Below are 21,957 nucleotides of genomic sequence, written 5' to 3' on the forward strand. Positions count from 1 at the left end.
GATAAATCTGATAATTGTTGCTTGGTCTCTTTTACTCATTCATTTAGTGTCCACACACCTTCTCATTCTACATATACATAGAGGTATACCGGTGGCTTCACAGCCTACATTTTATTGATTATCTCTGATCCCCACGGTCAATTTGGTCTTTGCAAGAGTGCGACGCAACACAACTGACGCTAGGTGGCGCTAAGCTAAAAAAAAACCAAATCATATCTGTTGTCTCTTTAAGTGGCTAAAATAAGTTTTGCTGCTGCACCTGCCCACAGCACTACCTTGCTTAGCTTCTGTGTCGGCACTCCTGTCTGCTTCTCCAAAGTGGGGGCGCCTTGACCACAAGGTAATGAAGGTGATACGTTGACTATGAATAAGTACCTCATGCAACCCCATTTTTAAAAAATCCAACCTGTCAGAGACAGACCAGACAGAGGGATTTACGTGAAGTCTGATAAATTGCCTCAAGTAATGTCACTTGAGTCTGAGTCGGTTGGGGCTGAAGTCTACAAGCTTGAAAAAGAAAGACATCTGTTAGTGTGGAGTCACAAAGAAGTGAGCTCACCAGACTGCTGTAGCTGCTCTCCGTCTCTGCTTGAGGCTTGCAGCTCAAGGTTACATTAGCCGCTACTAGCGTAACACAACCAAATCTTTTATTGAACTGTCTGTGGTCAAATTGCATTGTGGGTAATGTAGGTGGCAGGTTTTGACGAAGAAGAAGAATGCATGGGATAGAAAAGGAAGCATCTGTGGTTCATCAGCTGCCTCATTCATTTTGATGGTTTGATGGTTACTCAGTCCACCGTGAGTCCAACAGTGTTATGGGAGTGCAATACTACACCTGTGGGTTACTCGCTATAAAGTTTAACTCTTCAAAACCTTGACTTATATTATGTATCGTATAGAGTATGCTGTTCTACACTCTCTCTGTAGGTACTATCTTCAACACTTGAATTTTGTTTTGGTGTCCCACATAGTCTGTGGATCTTTCTAGGTTATTCTCTCTCTCTCTTAAACCTCTCACACACACGGAGGTTGTGTGTATAGTGTACACAGACAGACAGACAGTCTCCAGGCACCACACCCGGTGGAGGGGTCATCCAGCAGGGTCTGGGCTGCAGGCAGAACACCTTATTAGGAGATAAAAGCCTCCACATCCATCTCCCCCCTTTTCCTTTCTTTCTCCTCCTGTCTCATGCAGCACTTTGAACAGCCCATGAGTCATAAAAATAATTTTTAATCACCCCTCTGTGTCCTCTTGTCCTTCCCCTTCACTAACCTGACATTTGAAAGTCAAATGCACCTTTTTTGAATGCTAGTTATCCTATTGTCCTTCTCCTTATCGCAGGCCTCCTCTCCTCTCCCCATATCTGTGTACTCTATTGTGTTTGTTGCCCGCTGTGGGAGGCCGCTGTGCTATTAAGCTAACCACTTAGCAGTAATTGTGTTTCCCGGGTGTTACTCTGAGGCTGACCCCGTGTCTGTTTTTCTAAGCGAGGTAGCTTGAGTATGTTTTTCCCTTTTTGACTGATTGCATTGAACCCCATTTTCTCTTTAATCTCGCTAACACTGGCAGACCTTTACATTTAAGGGGTGAATTAGCCAATTGTCAGTGTTTTATGAGTGGCATTTGTGAAGTAGCCATTAGTCTACAGTGGAGAGTGACTAGAAATTTGAAAATGTATATAATGTCAAAGAAAATACATGTCTTGACTTTCTGTCCTTTTTGATGGAAATTTCTGATTTGTTTTAAAGTTATTCATAGGATTTCTGCACAGATGTATTTAAAGGGATAGTGCACCCAAAAATGAAAATTCAGTCATTATCTACTCACCCATATGCCGAGGGAGGCTCAGGTAAAGTTTTAAAGTCCTCACATCCCTTGTGGAGATCCAAGGGGAGAGGAGATAGCAACACAACTCCACCTAATGGAGGTTTATGGCGCCCCAGATTCAAACATCCAAAAACACATAATTGAAACCACAAAATATCTCCATACTGCTCGTCCGTAGTGATCCAAGTGTCCTGAAGCCCCGACATAAAAAGTTGTTTGGAAAAACGTCATTTGAACTCTGTTTTTAGCCTCACTGTAGCCTGCACAGAGAAGCAGTTAGAGCTACAGGCTACATTACGGTCACATAGTTGGCTTTTTTACCATCCTATTCATGTTTTAATATACTTTAAGTGTTCCAATGCAATCATCTATCTGATTAGGGGTAGCTGTAACTTGTGGCAACAACAGGAAATTTTCAAAATATCTCACTGGACAACAAGCTATTACCATAAAATCTTATTATTAGTATTTGAGATATTATTCATTTGTTTGTTGTCTCTGCGGCTCAACAAACTTGTTACTTAATGCCAGTATGATTTAATTTATATCTCAACAACAAATCAGATTTGTTTAAAAAATCTGTTATGCACACCTTGTTTTTCTGACATGCCTCCATTGAACGAAGAATCCAAAACAGAAAATTCTTGATGAATTGAATTTGTTGGGGTCCAAGTTTAACAACAGCAAAACTATATCAAAATATCTGCTTTCACACGACTCATGCAACATGATTTAAGTCTCATATATCCTCTCATATGCTCAGTACTTCCCAAACAGACGGCCGTTTCTGACAGGGAACTGAATGGAAAGTGAAATTTAATCTATGCTTTCATCAAAGTCAGACTCCGTTGAGAAAAACTTTTTTCCACAGGAGCTGCTGGTCTATCACTGCCTTGATCAATTTGTTGGTCAATGTTTGACTTTAGTGAGTCCAAACTAACCTTTTAAAATAACAAAGTCACACAGTAAAATAAACTACTGATTGAAGCTGAGGTACACCAGCAGCTCCTGTGTACAGAGAGGTGTCTGGATTTGAAAAAGTCATGGTTTTATATTTTACTTTTCATTCAGTTCCCCGTCAGAAAGATCTGCCTCTTTGGGAAGTACTGAGCATACAGCTGGATAAATGAGACTTGGATTACACTGCACGAGTTGTGTGATAGTTTATAAACTGATATTTTGATATAGTTTTGCTGTTGTTAAACATGGATCCCTATGACTTTAATTCATCAAGAATTTTCTCCATTTTTTGGATTCTTCGTTCACATGCGAGAAAAACAGATTTCTTCACGAATTCAAAACAACAAGGGATTAGTATTTGATATCCAAGAGGTCATTGAAGTATTCCTTTGAAGATAAAATGGATGAGAGGGTTTTCGATCGCTCTGTTTGCTTTTAAAGACAGGAATGTGAAAGCTATTTGGAGGTCGGGGCTAAAGTTAATGTTGTTTACTGGGGAACACTCAGAGACTGCTCACCTCCCTCAGGGCGCTGCTAATGTTTTCTTTGTCTGACTATTGTGTAATGCATGACATGCATTAAAGCATTAACCTAACTTAGCATGCCCAGGGGAGCTCCCTATAACTCACTGCTGTCAAAACAGAACTCTGCAGTTCCAACGTGCACCTGCCAAGATCGAACTGTAGAACATAACTGAATAAAAATTGCAGGTGGAGTTAAAGCAGCATTGTGTACAGTCAAGTAATTTGTCCGTCCCAACACTGCAGGTAACCAGGACCTGTGTGGGATGGAGCTGCGTATTGAAGAGCTGAGGCATCACTACAGGGTGGAACATGCTGTCGCTGAGGGGGCCAAAAATGTGCTCAGGCTCCTGGGGGCCAGCAAGGTCCAGGACAAGAAAGCCCTGTGTGAGGTAAGACTGCACTCACACACACATCCTGCAACCACAAACTCTTCCTCAGAGTCATGTTTTCTTGCAAAGCTGTGAGGCACTGCTTTCATTCTACCTCTGCTTTGGGATAAATGCATTTTACGTACTTTTATGTTTAGCAGTTCTTACAGCATGATCTTAATATAAGGTGTCTGATTCGCTTTCTCAGCTTTCCCAACATAGACAGAAGATACTAAAAGACACCATAAAGCAATTTCATCTCAAGTCAGGTATCTCACAGAGCAGCTCCAGTTACTGCACACTCTCTGTTCAGAATAACACTTGAGACACATTTTCGCAACAGCAGCTGAAAAATTTCATTTATCATGAATCTGTGCTGGTGTTGGAAGAGTTTGATCTGTGATTCACAGGTTACTTTTGAAACTTACACACATCCCATTTTTTCAGCCATGAAGCATGGTGTTACAATCAAATGCAGAGGCTATAAAGCAAATATCAAAGCAGTATTCATTTGCAGTATGTTGTATTATAGAGCACCTGTACCTTACTTTTTGTTATTGTGAAAATGTAATGTAGGTTATAGTTTACTCAAAGATGCCTAGTGGATGTAAAAGGTGATGTGATGCCATTCTACGTCCATGCTCTGTAGGCGCAGTCTCGTCTGAGCGAGGCATCTCAGCGGTTAGACCTGCTGAGGGACTCTCTGGATCAGCGTCTGGCAGAGCTGCCGGAGGACCATCCCAAGGCCAGCGTCATCAAAGAGGAGCTCGTCCTGGCCTCCTCCCCTGTGTTCAGCTCTCGCCATGGCGCCCCCTACCTCCACAACCAGTACAGCACCCTCAACAAGCCCTCTCCTCTCACTGGTACGTAATACCTAACAAAGCTATGCAGAACAAAGTCAAACAAGTTCATACAATAAGAATTTGTCACAGATACACACTGACAATGCATATTTTTGCCAACATGTATAGCAATGTATTCCCTGGTTTGGATGAGCACAAGATTTGACAGTAAAGCATTTGACACACCAACACACTGCCAATATGGAAACTACTCAGATGTTAGTGTCTTTGTGGTGCCATCCTGTTTTCTCTCCTGCTATTTGAATTGAAGAGAACATTTAAATACCCTCAGAAACTTCCTTCAACAACAAGACAAATTAATTGGTTCATCTATACTTTCTTATAAATGATGTCTTGCTGTGCTCATATTCTGGTTATGATATAATATGGATGAGTGAGTCTTTTGTACCAAAGACATGCACTTGGATTTGACAACACTGCTGGTAAATTGCAGTGACAAAACGCTGCAGCAAGCACGGATCATTTCAACCTCAAAGGATGAATACAGAACAAAGCAACATTTAGCATTTTGGGTCTTTTTTTTTGTGGCAGAGCGGTTATCCTGTGTTGACGCAGAAAAGAAAAAAAACTTGTGCTTTCGACCACATTTACCCCTTTGATTGGTTTTGTACATCTTTTCACACATAACTGTGCAGTAGAAGACCCATTGTTCATGTGCATAGACATTTAATTACCTTAACTGAGCGTGGTGCATTTATATGGCTAAAAGAAGACGTAAGAACAGTTTGTGAGTGAATATGAATCATATGTAGACGTAGAAATAGAGCAAGAAATATAATAAAGTGTGTTCTGTGATCCCATAGGATCATGTGTGATGATTGTTCATTGATTTTCAGGCTGATGATGCTAATTTCTGCTTGTGTCAAACCAGTTTTGGCTATTTCTTTAAAGAGGGCTTTAGGCTTCTGCAAGTGCACATGTTTGTAAATCAAAATCTGCATACCTCTTTTGAATTTACACAGATTTATTTATGTGCCCTCTGGTGTTTGTCGGCCTCTGTCCTCTGTTGGTTGTACCTGAATTGTTCCCCTCTGTCTTCAGGTACCTTACAGGTGCAGCTGCTGGGCTGTGTGGGGCTGTTGGAGGTGGTCCCAGGTCGCAATAAAGGGACAGCTGTCATGCTGCCCTGCTACAGCCCCGGAGACACCAGGTCCTTCATGAGAGGCAGCAAGGGACTCTACGGACGGAGTGGCTCGGTCAGCGGGAAGACACCCAGCAAGACAGAGGAGCTCTCCTGTAAGTGGTTGTATGAGTGTGTGTTTATCTGAAAACGTTAGGTATTCAGTGCTAATGAATACTAGTAATATATAAAATGAAATTAAAAAATAAGTGGACAAGCTCTTTTGCTTTTGGATATATTGTATCACAAACAGAGTGGTGAAGGAATGAGTCCCAAAGCCCGGAAATTAGTTAAGGTGTTTGCACTCCAGGTTCCCTCGTCTTAAAGTCAAAGAGTTTTTTTGAATGTGTTTTTGGTTAGATCCCTGAAATAAGGTCTGTGGTTAACACAAGCTTAAGAGATTTTTACATAAAAAAATCTGTGACATAAAATTAAAGTAGTAAATACCCCACTCCTGAATTTTGAAGCTTTTATGTGTCTTTAAAGAGGTGGTTGCTAACAAGTGGCTGAATGAGACTACAGAGTTTGTCGGGGATATTAAAAATCATCACACCGCGCACCACCTTTACAGCCTTGTTGTGGTGGTGGCAAGTCAGGAGAATGTTAAATTTTTACCTTTGGTTATCGTATTTATGCTTCAAAAATCATAAGTGTTAATTTATGAAGATTATCTTGTTGAACAAAACTTGTAAGTATCATACATTTTTGTTGCAAAAGATCTTATTTTCTGCCATGATCGGAAAATCATGGAAAAATCCCATAGGCTTTTTATTTATTTATTTATTTATTTATTTATTTATTTATTATTTTTGAGAGAGAGAGAGAACCAGAGTGACTTCCAGGTCGGCCTACAAAAGAACGTCATCCCTGCAGCACTTTATAGTGTAGCACAAACTGTACTCACTCACATTTAGGTTGGTGAGGTTAGGTACTGTGGGTCAATGCTCACATATAATGGCACAGCAACATCAGCACATTTAGCTGAAGTGGCTCAATACCCTGAGCAGACAATTCCAATTTTTTCTTAAGGTCCTGCACATTCTGCAGTGTCTCCAAGGAAATGAATGCCAATCATTAATCAATACTTCAATTGTTTTGTTGGAGCATGAGCATACAGTAGCTTTCATTTTTTATAGTGGTCAGGGCTAAAGGGCCATGTTCTGTGTAGGAATTTAACTTAAGGAGGAAATGAAATGTGCTGATTGTGAGGGTGTGTGCGCAGCTGAGGTGAGTGCCGTGCTGAAGCTGGATAACAGTGTGGTGGGCCAGACACCTTGGAGGACTGTGGGAGAACAGGCTTGGGACCAGACCTTCACTGTGGAGCTGGAAAGAGTCAGTACTTACACACACACAGGGACACATCGATTGCATTCAATTTATAATTTTAGTAAAACTGCTGCTGCTGTTAACCACCGTTGGGTGCTGGTGTGTGTGTGTGCATTTTAGTCGAGGGAGATGGAGATTGCAGTCTACTGGAAGGACTACCGCTCGTTGTGTGCTCTCAAGTACCTGAAGCTGGAGGAGTTCTTGGACAACCAGAAACACAGAGTTCAGCTGGAGTTGGAGCCTCAGGGCCTGCTGCTGGCTGAGGTACACACACACACACACACACACACACACACACACGCGCGCGCACACACACGCACACACACACTAGTCTTGACATAAACTGACACACACACAGCAACAAAAACTGGGAAAAAAGGAACGGCCACATACGCATACCTGACACCTGTCTGTGAAAGTGCTATTAATGCACACACAAAGATATTCAAATGTGCACACGTACACCTGCCCACACACGCACACAAACACACACACACACACACACACACACACACACACACACAAGCTGTCTCATGCACCTGTGCTGAAAAACACTGCTTTGATACATCATACTTGAAAGGTCTAGTCGTCTGAGTGTGACGTCTGGAAAATAAAATATGGGTGTGTAGTTTCCATTATTTTTATGTTTCGTGTGTGTGTGTGTGTGTGTGTGTGTGTGTGTGCTTTTTTCCAGGTGACCTTCTTTAACCCGGTCATTGAGAGAGTTCCACGCCTCCAGAGGCAGAAGAAGGTCTTTTCTAAGCAGCAAGGTGAGGAAGAGACTGAGCAGAGAGGAAACAGAGCTAAACAAAAAATAGAATAAAAAAAAAATATATACAGTTTTTCTGCTCAGTTTCTCTGCTAGTTTAAGCTCAGTTTACATAGATGACCTTTTGAGATGAACAAACAACAGTTGTGCTGAAACTGGCTTTATCTTAATTAAAAAAATGAGCATAACTAGAAGGGAAGAAATACTTGTTAGTCAGTTCTGTTTACATTTAAACCACAGCACCATCTAGTGGTGAATAAATCATCTTGTTTCTTAAAGATGATGACAGCTTTATTAATGTAGATATTACCGAAACAAAAATATAAAGTACTTCACTTAAACAAGATACAAAACAGAGAGATGTAAATAAAGCAAAAACAACATGACAACAAATTACATAGAAAAACAGTTCAGCCAAAGTCTGGAGAAGTCTTGATGAGAAGCACTACTCTGTCTTTCCACTGATCAAGAAGGTTTTAGAATATCATTTTATTTAAGAGTGTTTTCCAGACTTATATACATTCCCTTATGAATCTGTGAATAGCATAATGATTTTAATTGTGAATTACATCCCAACACTCTATGGATGTTGACATTCTACCACTGTAAGATTTCTAATATCAAAAACTGTAATTATTACAAAGTAGGTGTTGACATACAAGTAATTTGCCTTGATGTTTTGGTGCAGAACGATAAACACAGCAAGAGAAATTAAAAATAGGAGCGACCTCCAGCAAGATGGGTAAAGTGTGTGCCCCATGTCATTTAGGCTGAGACCTTCGCAGCAGCTCAGGTTCAACTCCAGCCTGCGGCCTTTTGCTGCATGTCATCCCCATTCTCTCTCCCCCTTTCCCGTTTCTCTCCAGCTTTCCTGTCATAAAGGCAAAAAAAAAGGTCCTAAAAAAATAATATATTAAAAAAGGGGGAAAATAAAAATAAAGCCAGGTACTGCAGAAGTTAATAGACATAAATGTGTAATTAAAATGTATAAAAAAAAATCAATTTAAAATGTGTACAATTTATCTGTTTTGTGCAGGAATGTGCAAAATATGGACCAGGGAATGTACAAAAGTTCACTGTATAAAGTATAGAGAATATGTGCAATGTGCAGAGATGTTAGTCTAAAACATGTGTGCTAATGTAACACACAGAGGCAGAACATGTCGACAGAAGAAGATCTAAAACTCTTTCCTAAGTGAAGGTGTGATGATCTGTTCAGTGAGACACATTACTGACTTTAGATTTCTGTGCAAATGTGTCTTTCCAGGCAAGGCATTCCTTCGGGCTCGTCAGATGAATGTCGATATTGGGACGTGGGTGAGGCTGCTTCGAAACGCCATTCCCACCGTCAACAACTCAGGAACCTACAGTCCCAACGCACACAGCCTCACACTCAATTCCGGGTGAGACTAACACATAAAAACACATGCACACACTCCACTTCATTGTACCGGAGAGACACTCAGCATCTGTGTGTGACGTTTGATAGCCATCAGTCAGACCTTGCTATCAAATGCAGCAGCATTCCTTGAACCTTTTTTCCTTGTGTTTCCTGGCCAAGTTTAAAGCATGCGATGCTTTCTCTGCCCCACGTCTAACAACCCCATCTGTGTGTGTGTCTCTGTTCATTTGTCCGTCTGCATCATCGTGTGGGTCTGTTTGTTTGTGTCTGTGTGAATCTTTCAGGGAGGTCTCAGTGGAGAAGTTGAGTCTGGACAGTGACTCTCCGATAAGAGGCGATTACAAGAGAGACACGGACGTACACACCCCGGTGAGACAGACAGAGAGGGAGGAAGCCCGGGAAATGGGGGAGGTGTGCATGAGTGTGTGTGTGAAGGGGGATAAGCTCTGTACTAAAATATGGGATATGGGGTAAATCAACACATGGACGTTTTGCCACTCTGATCTGTGAATAACGTAATAATTCATAATCCAGGCTTTAATATTTACATTTTAGTGACGATTGGACTTTATTTTGTAGCTAGACAAACAAGAGAGAACAAAACATTACATTTTGAGCTGAAGTCAATCGAGAACATTGTAAAAATGTCTTTGAAGAGATTATTAGATATGCTCTAAAACAGCTGTCTCATAGCGCTAACATCTGTGTTGTGATGACGACTGGGAACTTTTAGAAAGCTCCGATATACCCGACTTGGCGCTTAAAAATAAGTACCTAAAAACAAAATCAGTATAGACACCTCATGTGAGCTGAAGTCAGGTGTTTAATGACGTTAAATCTAAATGTAAAAGATATGGTTTTATGACATCAGTGCACACTATCTTTAACCCTCATACAACCAATATGCAACCTTCTGACTTGTCTGGCATGAACAAGTCCTAAACGTGAATCTTCCCATCTTTACAGTCCATCCCATGTGACACGAATGTGACATAACACTGTCGTCACCAGACAGATTAACATGGGAAGAGTATACAGTAGAACAGCAGCTTTGTTTATCTTTTTATCTTATCAGATTGTAATTTCAGCTCTGTAGGCCCATATTGAATACAGAAAACTCATACTGAAAAGACACCTTGATCATTATATAGTATGTAGGTATAATAAGTATGATCACAACATATGTAAAGCAGGCGATTTATGTGATTTGAATGGCTGTCTGTGGAGATTATGCTCAATTTAATGCACTAGATTTTAAAAAGATAGACCAGGACTGTGAAAAGAAATTTGTGGGTTGCACAGTGATGTCTCTCACGGGAGATGTGGATTATTACATTAAATAAGAGGAAAACCTTTTTTATTCTTTGAGGCAGAGAAGTGACAGATGTCAAAAATGACACAAAAACACCATGTGGATTCTCCCTCAGGCGTGCACTTGATCACAGTGTCTCCAAAAACTGAGCAGCACTGCACATGGGTCTAGCCTGTAGGGTTTGAAATAGAGAGCAGGGATAAAAAGTGAACCCTACTCAGTGAAAGGTTGTCTGTCATGCCCGTCATGAAATCATTTGTCTCGTCTTCCATTATCTCTCTGTCTCTGCATGTCTTTCTTCGTGTCTTTTCCTCGCATGTCCCCCGTCAGGACCGACTGCCAGTCATCGAGCCCTTCTCCCCCCCAGACCTCACCCCCGAGTGCCCTGTCCGAACCCCATCCGTTGGCAGGTACACACACACGCGCATAAAGACATTTTTTTTTATGTGATTACTAAAGCACTGCCCTTTTCGTCTGATATAATGTATGTATGCATATTATTTTATATATTACGTATATTCCTGTTCGTATACATTTTATAGTGGGGCTTTTCCACTGAGGACATTTTGACATGACAGCACAGGTGTAAATAATAAAAATGAATGACAGCTACCACTCTGCCCACGCTCACAGTTCCCAATGTCTACCATGACAAATTCTGCAGTCAGATGTTCCGAGCAGTTCAAATGATTTCTGTTATTTTCTGTTTCCATTATAAATCGTCCTGCTGACTGTGTGTCTGTCTCTTCAGTAAGCAGAGGAAAGGTCCTCTGTCTCTGCAGGACTTCAGGCTGATTGCTGTGTTGGGCAGGGGACACTTTGGGAAGGTACAGTTTGACCAGTGGATTTTTGTTTTTTGTTTCTTTCAAATAAATGCAATTTCTAACTCTGAATGCACAAAAATCTAGAAGGAGGATTTGCTAAACATGTCAGTAATACCACAGAGAACAAAAGAAGGAGTTCTTGAATTTAATGAGCTCAGTATGTTCGCAAATGCAGGCACTTTATGGCACGAGAAAAAAATGGTTTGACTGGCAGCTCCTTTGGATTACAGCGTGTCCTTCAGGAAGCATCGAGAGACATGATAATTATGTTCCAACCAAGGGGTTATCTCCGGGTCTGAAACGTGCAGCTAATACCGAGTGGCTTAAACCAGCGTTCTTTATAATGGCCAGCAGGGGGCGACTCCAGTGGTTCCAAAAAGAAGTGAGATTGTAGTCTACGAGAAAATGACCCTACTTTTAACTTGATTCATTAGCTCAGCAAACATTTTCATAATTTATGGTCTCAATTGCTAGTTTCAGGTCTTCTTGAATACAGCATGGTGTAAATTATGGTCCCATTTTGGGTAAAATAGACGATAAAGCAGGTTATGCTTTAGGATGTGGCTACCTTGTAATTGATAAGTTGCTACCATGGTGGTCTTCTCAGAGTCACTCCTCCACAACTCCACCCTCTCGTTCAAATATGGTCACCTCTGGCTCCAAAAAACCAAGATGGCCACGGCCAAAATGCCAAACTTGAGGCTTCAAAACGGTAGTCCACAAACCAATAAGTGACGTCACAGTGGTTACATCCACCTCTTTTACGCTGCCTATGGTTACTACCAGAAAACCTTACATATAAGACTGTTAGTAAAACGCCATTTTCTTATCATTATACCACCAAGTGCCTGTGTTTGTGTACATATATAGCGCATTTAATGGCACCCTTCTTTTTTCTGTTCTGTTTGTCAACATAACATGCAAAATGGCATGTCTGCAGGAGCATAAAAACCAAAGAGCAAACCCTTGTTTCATGCATATTGATCATGTTTATAACAAAAAGCACTTGCTGACAGGTTTCAAACAGCAGTAACATGAACAGGAAATGTGACTTCAACTTACACTGTTAAATCCCACAGTTCTAACACTTTGGTATCTTATAGATTAAGAGAGTTTTCATTTCTCTTCCTCATTAAACCAGTAAACATGCATATCTAGAAGAGTTTTTAAGAGTGTAATGAACTTGCTGCATGTGTTTGTCTCCAGGTGTTGTTGTCAGAATACAAGAAGACAGGCACGATGTTCGCCATCAAAGCTCTGAAGAAAGGAGATATCATAGCTCGGGACGAGGTAGAAAGGTGCGTGTAGATGTGATTAGTACTCTGTGTGATTGTGTGATTGGTTGCTGTTTTTTTTAGCCTGGATTTAAGCTCTAATAATACATTTCAGTGTGTTTAAACTGCGCCGCTGTGCCTTGAATCACCATGATTACAGTTCATCTCTGGAATGAGTGTGGGTGTCTCATCGACCAAAATAAACACTATCTAATTATGTGTAAATGTCCTCTCCTCCCCTCAATTCTTAATTTCCTCCCCTTTTCCTCTGCATCCTCATCCTCCTACTCCTCCTCTTCATCTCTGCCTTCCTCCTGCAGTCTAATGTGTGAGAAACGCATCTTCGAGATTGTAAACATGTCGCACCATCCCTTCTTGGTCAACCTGTTTGCGTGCTTCCAGACTCCGGAGCACGTTTGTTTTGTTATGGAGTACACAGCTGGAGGCGACCTGATGATGCACATCCACACAGACGTCTTCACAGAGCCACGAGCCGTGTATGTAACCTCTGTGGGGGTGTGTGTGTGTGTGTGTGTGTGTGTGTGTTTGTGTGTTTGAGAGAGAAAAGGCAAAATAGAGACTGCTTTTGAAAATATTTTATTATTTATGTGATAAGTGAGTCTGTAAACACACTTTGCATATTCCCACAAGTCTGTGAAGACCCTGATAGTAAGTCAAATGAGTTTAATAATTTTCAGGGCTTTTTAAAGTTTGCAAATTACTTTAAATCTCAAAGTACAGAGGAAACTTTTACTTCTACCTCTAATGAATGCACAATTTTTGTAGTAGCACCAGTAAATCCTGCCGTTATGGTCATTTTAGAGGCAGCAGTCAAAGGAGTCGCATCATTTTAAAGTCTGTCTTAAAACAATACGTACATGCCTATATGTATACAGTAAGCACTGTTGGCTACTGTAAATGTTCCACCTATACTAACTGTAAAGGGGTCCCTTCTTGTAGCAACAAAGCTTTTCACAGCAGACATTTTGACTTCACGCACAGATGCAACATTAACAATGGCTCAGCTCCATCAAGTTTCCCATTACACTATTCCAGTAAACCAGCTCACACAGCACTGGAGCTCCCCTAAGTGGAATTATTAATTATATTAAATACACATATGCTTTTCCTGCTATGACATGTCAAAATGTCTGCTGTGAAGATGTGTATAAGAGATGGGGGACAAAACCCACTTTCTGTTAAAAAAAAAAAAAAAATAGAAGATCATTCTGAAGTTCAACCAAAGCTAATATGAGACATCAGAAGCCTAAGTTTGATAAATCAAACATTTTTCTCCCCTATATTTAGTTGTTTTTTTTTTTTATGCAAAATTCCTCATCGCTGGATACTGTCCAGGAAAAGAGAGTTCATTTGTGACAAAATATCCATGAACTTTGTCTGACTCATTTTAGCTTCAAGTTGAACCATAGAATAGATTTTAACGCAGAACGAGGACTGTGGATTGTGTCTGCTATCTCTTACTTTGAAATTGCATGAGGAAGTAATCTTTTTGTGGCCAGTATGAACAGGAGGATCAATTGCACAGACCAAAAGCTGTTTCAATGTACATACAGGCACGAGAGCACTGTTAAAAGAAAGACTTGAAAAATGAATAAACTTTACTTTAACATTGGTATTGTTATGAAATGTTATACTAAAATATACTGTTATACTAAAAGTAGCTTCTTTTTTTGTTTTTATTTAAAAAAAAAAAAAAAAAGTTTTTAGAGCCAAGAGTAAATAAAATGTAAGAAAGAATCTCATATCACAAGTATAATTTATCAGCCTTGTTTTCATTTAGATTGACTCATAATCTATTTCTTTACATTTTCAACATAACTATACACGTCCAGAAAGGAAGAGATAAAGGCTAAGATAAGATAAGATAAAATAAAAATACTTATAACAGTTTGGCTTCACATGTTTGCACACATCACAGTGACATATTTAGGCACAGAAAATAATACAATAGGGGGAAAAAATTATTAATAAAAAGTTAAGGATGTTCCTTCAAGTGATTATCTCAATAAAGTCAGATCTCAGGTTTGATATATTGCACCCATTTTTCCCAGAGTTGTATGGAAAAAAAATCTGGAAAATCCTGGCTTTTAAACCATTTTCCAGTACAGCCAACAAATTGAATTATTAGTTAATTCATTCATTTTCAATAACCATGAACCAAAAGCCGACAGCTTTGGCATTAAAGATGTTCACTATAGCATTTACTATAGCAGCAGCAGTAGTAGTAGCGATTATCATTATGAGCTTTACATTTTGTTTTATTGCAGTTTTTGTAATAACAATATTTTGTTTGACTTCAGGTTTTATGCAGCCTGCGTAGTTCTCGGACTTCAGTTCCTCCACGAACATAAGATTGTGTACAGGTGAGTGAAACCCATACAAACCTTTTTCCTCACATGATAGTTGGGGAGTAAAAAAAGACATGTATGTCTACTGAAGAGGAAACAGAATAAAAAATATCTGTCCATTCAAATCTGTGTAAAAGATGCTCTATACGAGTTAAGTCCAATGGAGAAACTGTCATGGTAAACATAATACCTGGTTGACATTAGCATGTTAGCATTGTCATTGTGAGCATGTTAGCATTTAGCTGCTGTGCTCAGCACAGTCTCACACAGCAGCTAGTGTAGCTGGAGACTGTTTATTTCATGTTTTAAACTCCTTGTGTTCTCTCAGCTGTGCCTGATGAAATATGGTACAGATTCACAGCTACATCTTTTTACCTTCCCTCTCTTTCAGAGACCTCAAACTTGACAACCTGCTGCTAGACACAGATGGTTATGTGAAGATCGCTGACTTCGGACTGTGTAAAGAAGGTGGATATCAGTGTTACTAATAGATGGGCTCGTTTTATTTTCCTTTTTACATCTGAGTGCTGTCTGCCTGCTTCATGGATTTTCTGAAAATCTTTCAGCCACAAACCTTTTTGTCTGTCTGCCTCCGTCTGTAGGAATGGGCTTCGGGGACCGGACCAGCACATTCTGTGGGACTCCAGAGTTTTTGGCTCCAGAGGTCCTCACAGACACATCCTACACCAGGGCAGTAGACTGGTGGGGACTGGGGGTCCTCATCTATGAGATGTTGGTGGGAGAGGTGAGAACAAATACACACACACACATACACAAATTTCTTACACTGTCTGTGTGGTGATAGCTGAATGAATTTCTGTCTGAAAACACAAATAAACTTGTTAAACGGGTTTCAACACAGTATGATGTAACTGCAGTGTTTCTTGTTCACATCTGACCAGGAGACCTTAGCTGTTGTCATCCCTCTGTCCATATGTTTCCTACTATTCTTCACTGTAAACAATCCAATAATAGATCATAGATCATATACCATACTCAACAGTAGTAAGAAGTAAAAGTATATTGATTTTATATTGATAAATGGATACAAAAATATGTCCTTAAAATAAGTGAATGAAATAATTAGGCGTATTGCAAGTGTGCTGCATTTCTTCAGTCTTGAGCCCTACTCGCGTGGGACTGGTATTACTAGGGCGCTGCACAAACGGCCCATTTGCATGGAATAAGCAATGTTTTAATTGAATTTATTGATATTATCCCCCAAATTTGCACCCAAAATGCTGTTAAAACTTTTATTTTTAATTGTCAGTGCAGCCTCTGTAAAGCTTGCCAAGGAAAGAGGCAGAAAAAGGTGCGGAGTAAACATAAAATCTTTCCCCAAAAAAAAACCTCAAAACAAATCACCTGCACACTGATTTGCATGGGACTAATATTATCACATCCTCTTTGTTTGCCGAAATACAGTAGGTAGTTTACAGTGGAATTTTAACTGGACAAATAAGAGACATGGCAGAATCACACGGGATTGAGATCACAGACGACCTCCACAATTTTTACAATCACTCGAGGTCCCCAGGTTGTACTAGTCCTGTGAGAATAGGCCTTTTAGATTTTTTTTTTTTTTAATTTTATTTATTTGAAAGGGACAGTACACATTAATGAACATCAGTATGTGAGTACACGTGTAAATGTGTCGGAGTTAGCAAACCTGCTAATTTACATCCGTAGTCCCTTGGCAGGTAATAGACAGACAGACACATAGGAGGTAGACGAGAAAAAAAGAAGGAGTAATAATAATAACAGTACACAAGGAGTTCACATTAAAATACCCATTCATACATAGACATAAAGTGCGGTGTGGATTCTATAAAGTGCCGGGTGTAAAGTGCCAGTTGTTAAAGTGCAAGTGCATGATAGTTAAATAGATCCACATGTGGTGGCCCACTCCTGCCGCTTAGAGTGGACCAAGACATCGGATACTTAGCAGCAGATGAAAAGTCCCATTCACAATTTAGGTACACAAAGATAATACATCACAGTGCAGTATAGTGCAGTGCATGCATACATACGTATATGTAGGCATGCACTGCACAACAACAACAACAACAACAAAGACAGTGCAAAGCATGGCGGACAGTCACAGAGCACGGCACATACGTATATGTATCGGGCTCTGCGAGAGGTCCGCCTAGCCATGATTACAATGTTGGTTTGTTTTGAGCCAGTTTTTGAGGTGGGCCTTAAAGGTGCTATAGGTAGGGCATTCTCTTATTGTACATGGTATGTTGTTCCAGATGTTACTGCCCTTAACCGACATAACAGATTGTCCAAAAGTCGTGTGTCTGTAAGGTACTTCGCAATCTCCCCTGGAATAGGCTCTGGTGGTTCTGCCACTGCTAACTTTAAGATGACTTATTTACGTTCCTACTCACCTCTTACACAGACACCTGGATATTCATTATCACTAACTTGTTCAGCGTGGTTAACACACTCATGATGTGTGAAATTAAAATATCTAAAATGGACTTTATCGAATTAATTGTGCTTATGTGTGTTTATGTGCGTTTGTGTGTGTAGTCTCCATTCCCAGGTGATGATGAAGAGGAGGTGTTCGACAGCATTGTGAATGATGAAGTCCGCTACCCACGCTTCCTGTCCACTGAAGCTATCGGCATCATGAGAAGGGTAAGAATACACACACATGAATGCACACAGACACTTTTCTCCCTTCTCTTGCTGACCTTAACACCCATGAACAATTTGTGACAAATGCTGCACATACACGTGAAACACCAAAACGTTCACTTATTATTATTGTGTGTGTGTGTGTGTGTGTGTGTGTGTGTGTGTGTGTGTGTGTGTTTTCATGAGCAGCTGTTGAGGAGGAACCCAGAGAGAAGACTGGGCTCTGGTGAAAAGGATGCAGAGGAGGTGAAGAAGCAGCCATTTTTCAGAGTAAGTACACTGTTATCATTATGGGTGGGGAAGAGCCATCATGACTACTGAAGTGTTTTTCTAGAGGGGAGAGCATGATGAGGTTAAAGAAACTGATGAGGTGTGGAGGTGTGGAGGAGGTGTGCTGAAGCTGTCAGATGCAGCTCATCCTCTAACAGCTCACTTTGGCTGCATGTATTAATTCCTGTGGTAGTACCATTAAAGCAGACTATTGAATTTCTGAATTTCACCCTTGTAAATATTTCTCATCTCTTTTCCTCCATCTCCCTCCAGAATGTGGACTGGGAGGCGTTGCTGCAGAGGAAGGTGCCCCCTCCCTTCGTCCCCTCCATTGTGGGCAAGGAAGACGTCAGCAACTTTGATGAGGAGTTCACCACCGAAGCTCCGACGCTCACGCCTCCACGTGAGCCTCGCGTGCTCACCCGCAAAGACCAGGACAGCTTCCGGGACTTTGACTACGTCTCTGACCTCTGCTAGTGGGGCCAGCGCCTCACAGACCTAGAGGAATGTTCGCTTTTTGAAGGCTCCATGACAATTTCATTTGAGCGTCCGCTGACTGTTTGTCTGCCGTTAATTACACTGTGAATGAATGCGGAGAGACCGGAGGCAGTCGGTCTGTGTCTTGTGTGTCTGCAGGGTTTTAAAGATGGATGACTGAGAAAATGAAGCTGGGACTGATAGCTGGTGGGGTAAAATGTTGGACAAACGAAAGCCCCAGTTCAATCATTGTACAACACACCAGTGACTTGTGTATCTTTTCAAATGTTAGCCTTTAAAACGCCTCCTCCCATCCTCTTATGTGTCAGTGTAGTCACCTGTGCAGCTGTGAGAGGAGGAGCTGTTGACTGTTCTGGGGTTGTTTCATGGCCTCTCATACCAATGCCTTACATTTGTACTTGTATTTTGATCTGCGGAAGAGCGTTTTGTTTGTACTTTGGTCATTTGTACACAGCAACAGGAAGAGGAAGAGGGATCCGACGTGATGCAGAAATGCTCTGAACTTTGTTTTTAAAAAGAGGATTTGAGAGTGGAAACAGAGTGAATTTGTACTCAAAGCTTCTGCAGCAGTCGTATGACAATGACCCTCAGTCATGCTGACTGATGCTAGGCGAATCATGAGTTAACTATGGGGTAAAGAACCACTTTTTTTACTTTACTTTGGACTTCTATCAACTACTTTTTAAAATTTGTGTTGCTTGGATTTTAAGTTCTGCCACAAACGTTACAACGGCAATTTGCAACGTAGTCATATTTATGACAGTCGAATCAGACGGATGAATGCATTATTCAGAACCACATACATTGTAATTGGATATTATGTAGTTTGATATAAAGACACAGAATCACAACCATCAGCAGAAAAGCTGCGTGGCTAACAAGTTATGTCATTTTTGCTTTAATTGAAAAAAGAATCTGAACACTAAGAGTAAGGTGTGTGTGTCCGTTATGGGCCTGAGACATATTCATCCAGTCATCTTCATGCTACCAGAGTTTTGTGAACATGACGTAAGTAATCTCCAAGACGACGATATCTGACTTTAAACTCAACAAACACCGGCTCTAACAGTTGTTTTAGCATCTGTTTTAAGAACTCAAGCCACCAACAGTTTTCAAAACTATCCGTTATGGTCGTTGCAGTGTTTGGTTTCCATCCTAGTGACGAAATCATCTCTGTTTCAGACGAAAACCGATTGCTATCTTTGTGATTTTGGAAAGTCTGGGTGGTGCCACAAGCAAAACAAACCTCATTAGCCACTTTTCCAGAGTAGATCTCGCTGCAGTGAGCGCTGCCTCAGATCCCAGTGAACAAGTTCTCCTGGTCATACATGTCTAAATGAAGAAAATCATTTGAAACACAATGATAAATGTTGGAGAATATGAGCCAGTGGTGTAAACTTGTGTAACACTTTACATTTCTGAGTACAGACAGAGGTTTGTTGTGTATGTATGATGGTGTGGACTTTACTTATCTTGTGTATGACCATACAAAACCATGTGAGAGTATGAGATGACTTATTTTATAAAGAAAACCTGGAGCGAATATGCTGTCTGTGTTTTGTTGTTAAAAATATGGGACTGATCATTTAAACAAGGAAGGGGAGAGCAGAAAGGCACGTTAAACATGATATCAGTAAAAAAAAAAAAAAAAAGAAGAAGCCTTTGAGTAGTAAGTACAAGGTCTGAAATCAACTCTTTTCACTACCTGCCACAGTCACAGGCCCAGTGTTTTTTGGTCTGTCACTCAGCAATTTTATCTGCCATTTTTAAAATCTATGCGCTAAATGAAGGAAGAATATTTAGATAATTTATACGTCATTTAAAGAATGTTATCCCTCTTGTTCAAGGGGCATACAGTCACTATGCCTTGAGCTATGCCTGCAAATGAAATTGACAGGAGTTAGTAAAGTTGATACAGTGCCTAGTGGGCGTGTAAATGATGTGCGTGGGCATCTTTTTATTGATGGTTACTGGATAGAATTCAGTGAGCTTCAACTGTCAGTCAAAACGAATGAGGCTCTGTGGCTAATAGCGTTGCTTCTATAGCAGTTAAAATGTCTTTCTGTTGTGCCTTCTCTCTGTTCGCCAGTGAAGTGGATGGTCTGACAATTTTACACACCACTGCCAATAATTTACACACCTCTGGCAGGAGGCAGGTGCTAATTTCAGACCCTGAGTAGGAATTTGTGATTAAACGTCATAAGGGGAGAAACACATTTGAAAAGAGGCATTTTAAATGAATGGGTCAGGATCCTAATCGGTCACTGACCTGTTCTGGATTTAAACTATTGTTCAGGTGAAGTTTTTCATCTGTTTACAAAGTTGCATTCATAATTAATGATTATCAGTTACTTTAATTATAGATTAATCTGAAGATTATTTGCTAGATCAATTATCTTTGTTTAATTATTAATTATTCATTTAGTCTATGTATAAAGCTGCACGTCAAAATGTGCCACAGCCAGGCTTGGCTTGTCTTTAAATTGCTTGTTTTGTCGAATTAAAGCAAGGCCCCAAAGTGACACATTTAAAAAAAATATAAAATAGCTAAAAATCAGCAAATCCTCACATTGGCGAGGATCAAACCAGCAAAGTCAATTTTGCTCATTAAATGACGTAAATGATTAAGTGGTTATCAAAATTCTTGCTGACTAATTTTCTATTGATTAACTTATTAACTATCTTCCAGCTCTGTGATGTAGAAGAGTGGAACACATTAATGTTGAACATTAGCTTGTGCGATCATTAATATTGGAAACATACTTTGATACTGATTTCAACCATATCACCTCAGCTCAAACACTAAAATATCTGTGTATTTGGATTTTGTTTGGGTTTCAGGATGACACTGTGACCCCGAGATCTGAGAGCGTCACTGGATCACTTGTGAAGGTGTGATGGATCTGAATTCCCTGAATCCTTAAACCAGCTCTATGTTTGCTTTTCTGTAGCCAGTTGTCAGTCACTTGAAGATATCTCTTCTTTAATCTCTACAAAACACATACTTATGAGAAAATATTATCAAAACTTCACAGGGAGAAGTCAAAGCAGTGAATTTATATTAAAATGTTGTGTTTTTTTAAGCAAAATGCTCAAATGTCCCCTTATTCAAGGGGGGTGTCAGTGGCTTAGTGGATAGAGCAGGCACCCCATGTACAAGGCTGTTGCCGTAGCGGCCCAGGTTCAACTCCAGCCTGTGGCCCTTTGCTAATTTGGGGTGGCAGTAGCTCAGTCCATAGGGACTTGGGTTAGGAACCAGAGGGTCACCTGTTCAAGTCCCCATCTGGACCAAAAAATATGGAGCATGGACTGGTAGCTGGAGAGGTGCCAGTTCACCTCCTGGGCACTGCCAAGGTGCCCTTGAGCAAGGCACCGAACCCCCCCAACCACTTGGAGCCCTTTCATGGGCAGCTCCACTTAGTGCACTCCACTAGGTATGTGTTCAGACCTGTGTGTAATTGACAACAGAGTGAAAAAAATGAATTTATTCATAAAGTATATAAAATTAATTAAAACATTAAATTAACATTAAAAATAAAATAAAAAATAACAATAAATTATTCAGGTATTATCAAATCAGTGTTCATGTTTTTGGCTTTATGTG

General features: G+C 40.3%; 1 protein-coding gene across 3 annotated transcripts in view; it reads left to right on the plus strand.

The window, feature by feature from the left end:
- pkn1a (protein kinase N1a) overlaps positions 1-19,894 on the plus strand; it is a 68,910-nt gene extending 49,016 nt beyond the window's left edge. For 2 of the 3 annotated variants that reach the window (XM_078165386.1, XM_078165383.1), the window contains exons 6-23: positions 3,556-3,701; positions 4,330-4,543; positions 5,585-5,779; positions 6,886-6,995; positions 7,110-7,253; positions 7,684-7,759; positions 9,026-9,161; positions 9,445-9,571; positions 10,803-10,882; positions 11,224-11,299; positions 12,503-12,594; positions 12,891-13,067; positions 14,892-14,954; positions 15,331-15,407; positions 15,542-15,684; positions 17,478-17,585; positions 17,775-17,855; positions 18,129-19,894. In XM_078165386.1, coding sequence (XP_078021512.1) covers positions 3,556-3,701; positions 4,330-4,543; positions 5,585-5,779; positions 6,886-6,995; positions 7,110-7,253; positions 7,684-7,759; positions 9,026-9,161; positions 9,445-9,571; positions 10,803-10,882; positions 11,224-11,299; positions 12,503-12,594; positions 12,891-13,067; positions 14,892-14,954; positions 15,331-15,407; positions 15,542-15,684; positions 17,478-17,585; positions 17,775-17,855; positions 18,129-18,332 — 2,249 coding nt within the window. In that variant the 3' untranslated portion in view covers positions 18,333-19,894. The remainder of the gene's footprint in view (positions 1-3,555; positions 3,702-4,329; positions 4,544-5,584; positions 5,780-6,885; positions 6,996-7,109; positions 7,254-7,683; positions 7,760-9,025; positions 9,162-9,444; positions 9,572-10,802; positions 10,883-11,223; positions 11,300-12,502; positions 12,595-12,890; positions 13,068-14,891; positions 14,955-15,330; positions 15,408-15,541; positions 15,685-17,477; positions 17,586-17,774; positions 17,856-18,128) is intronic. The other variant, XM_033624322.2, reaches the window with a different exon arrangement.
- Positions 19,895-21,957: the final 2,063 nt, after the last annotated feature.

This window comes from Epinephelus lanceolatus, chromosome 3 (genome assembly GCF_041903045.1).
Source record: "Epinephelus lanceolatus isolate andai-2023 chromosome 3, ASM4190304v1, whole genome shotgun sequence".
In the NCBI taxonomy this organism is placed as follows: Eukaryota; Metazoa; Chordata; class Actinopteri; order Perciformes; family Serranidae; genus Epinephelus; species Epinephelus lanceolatus.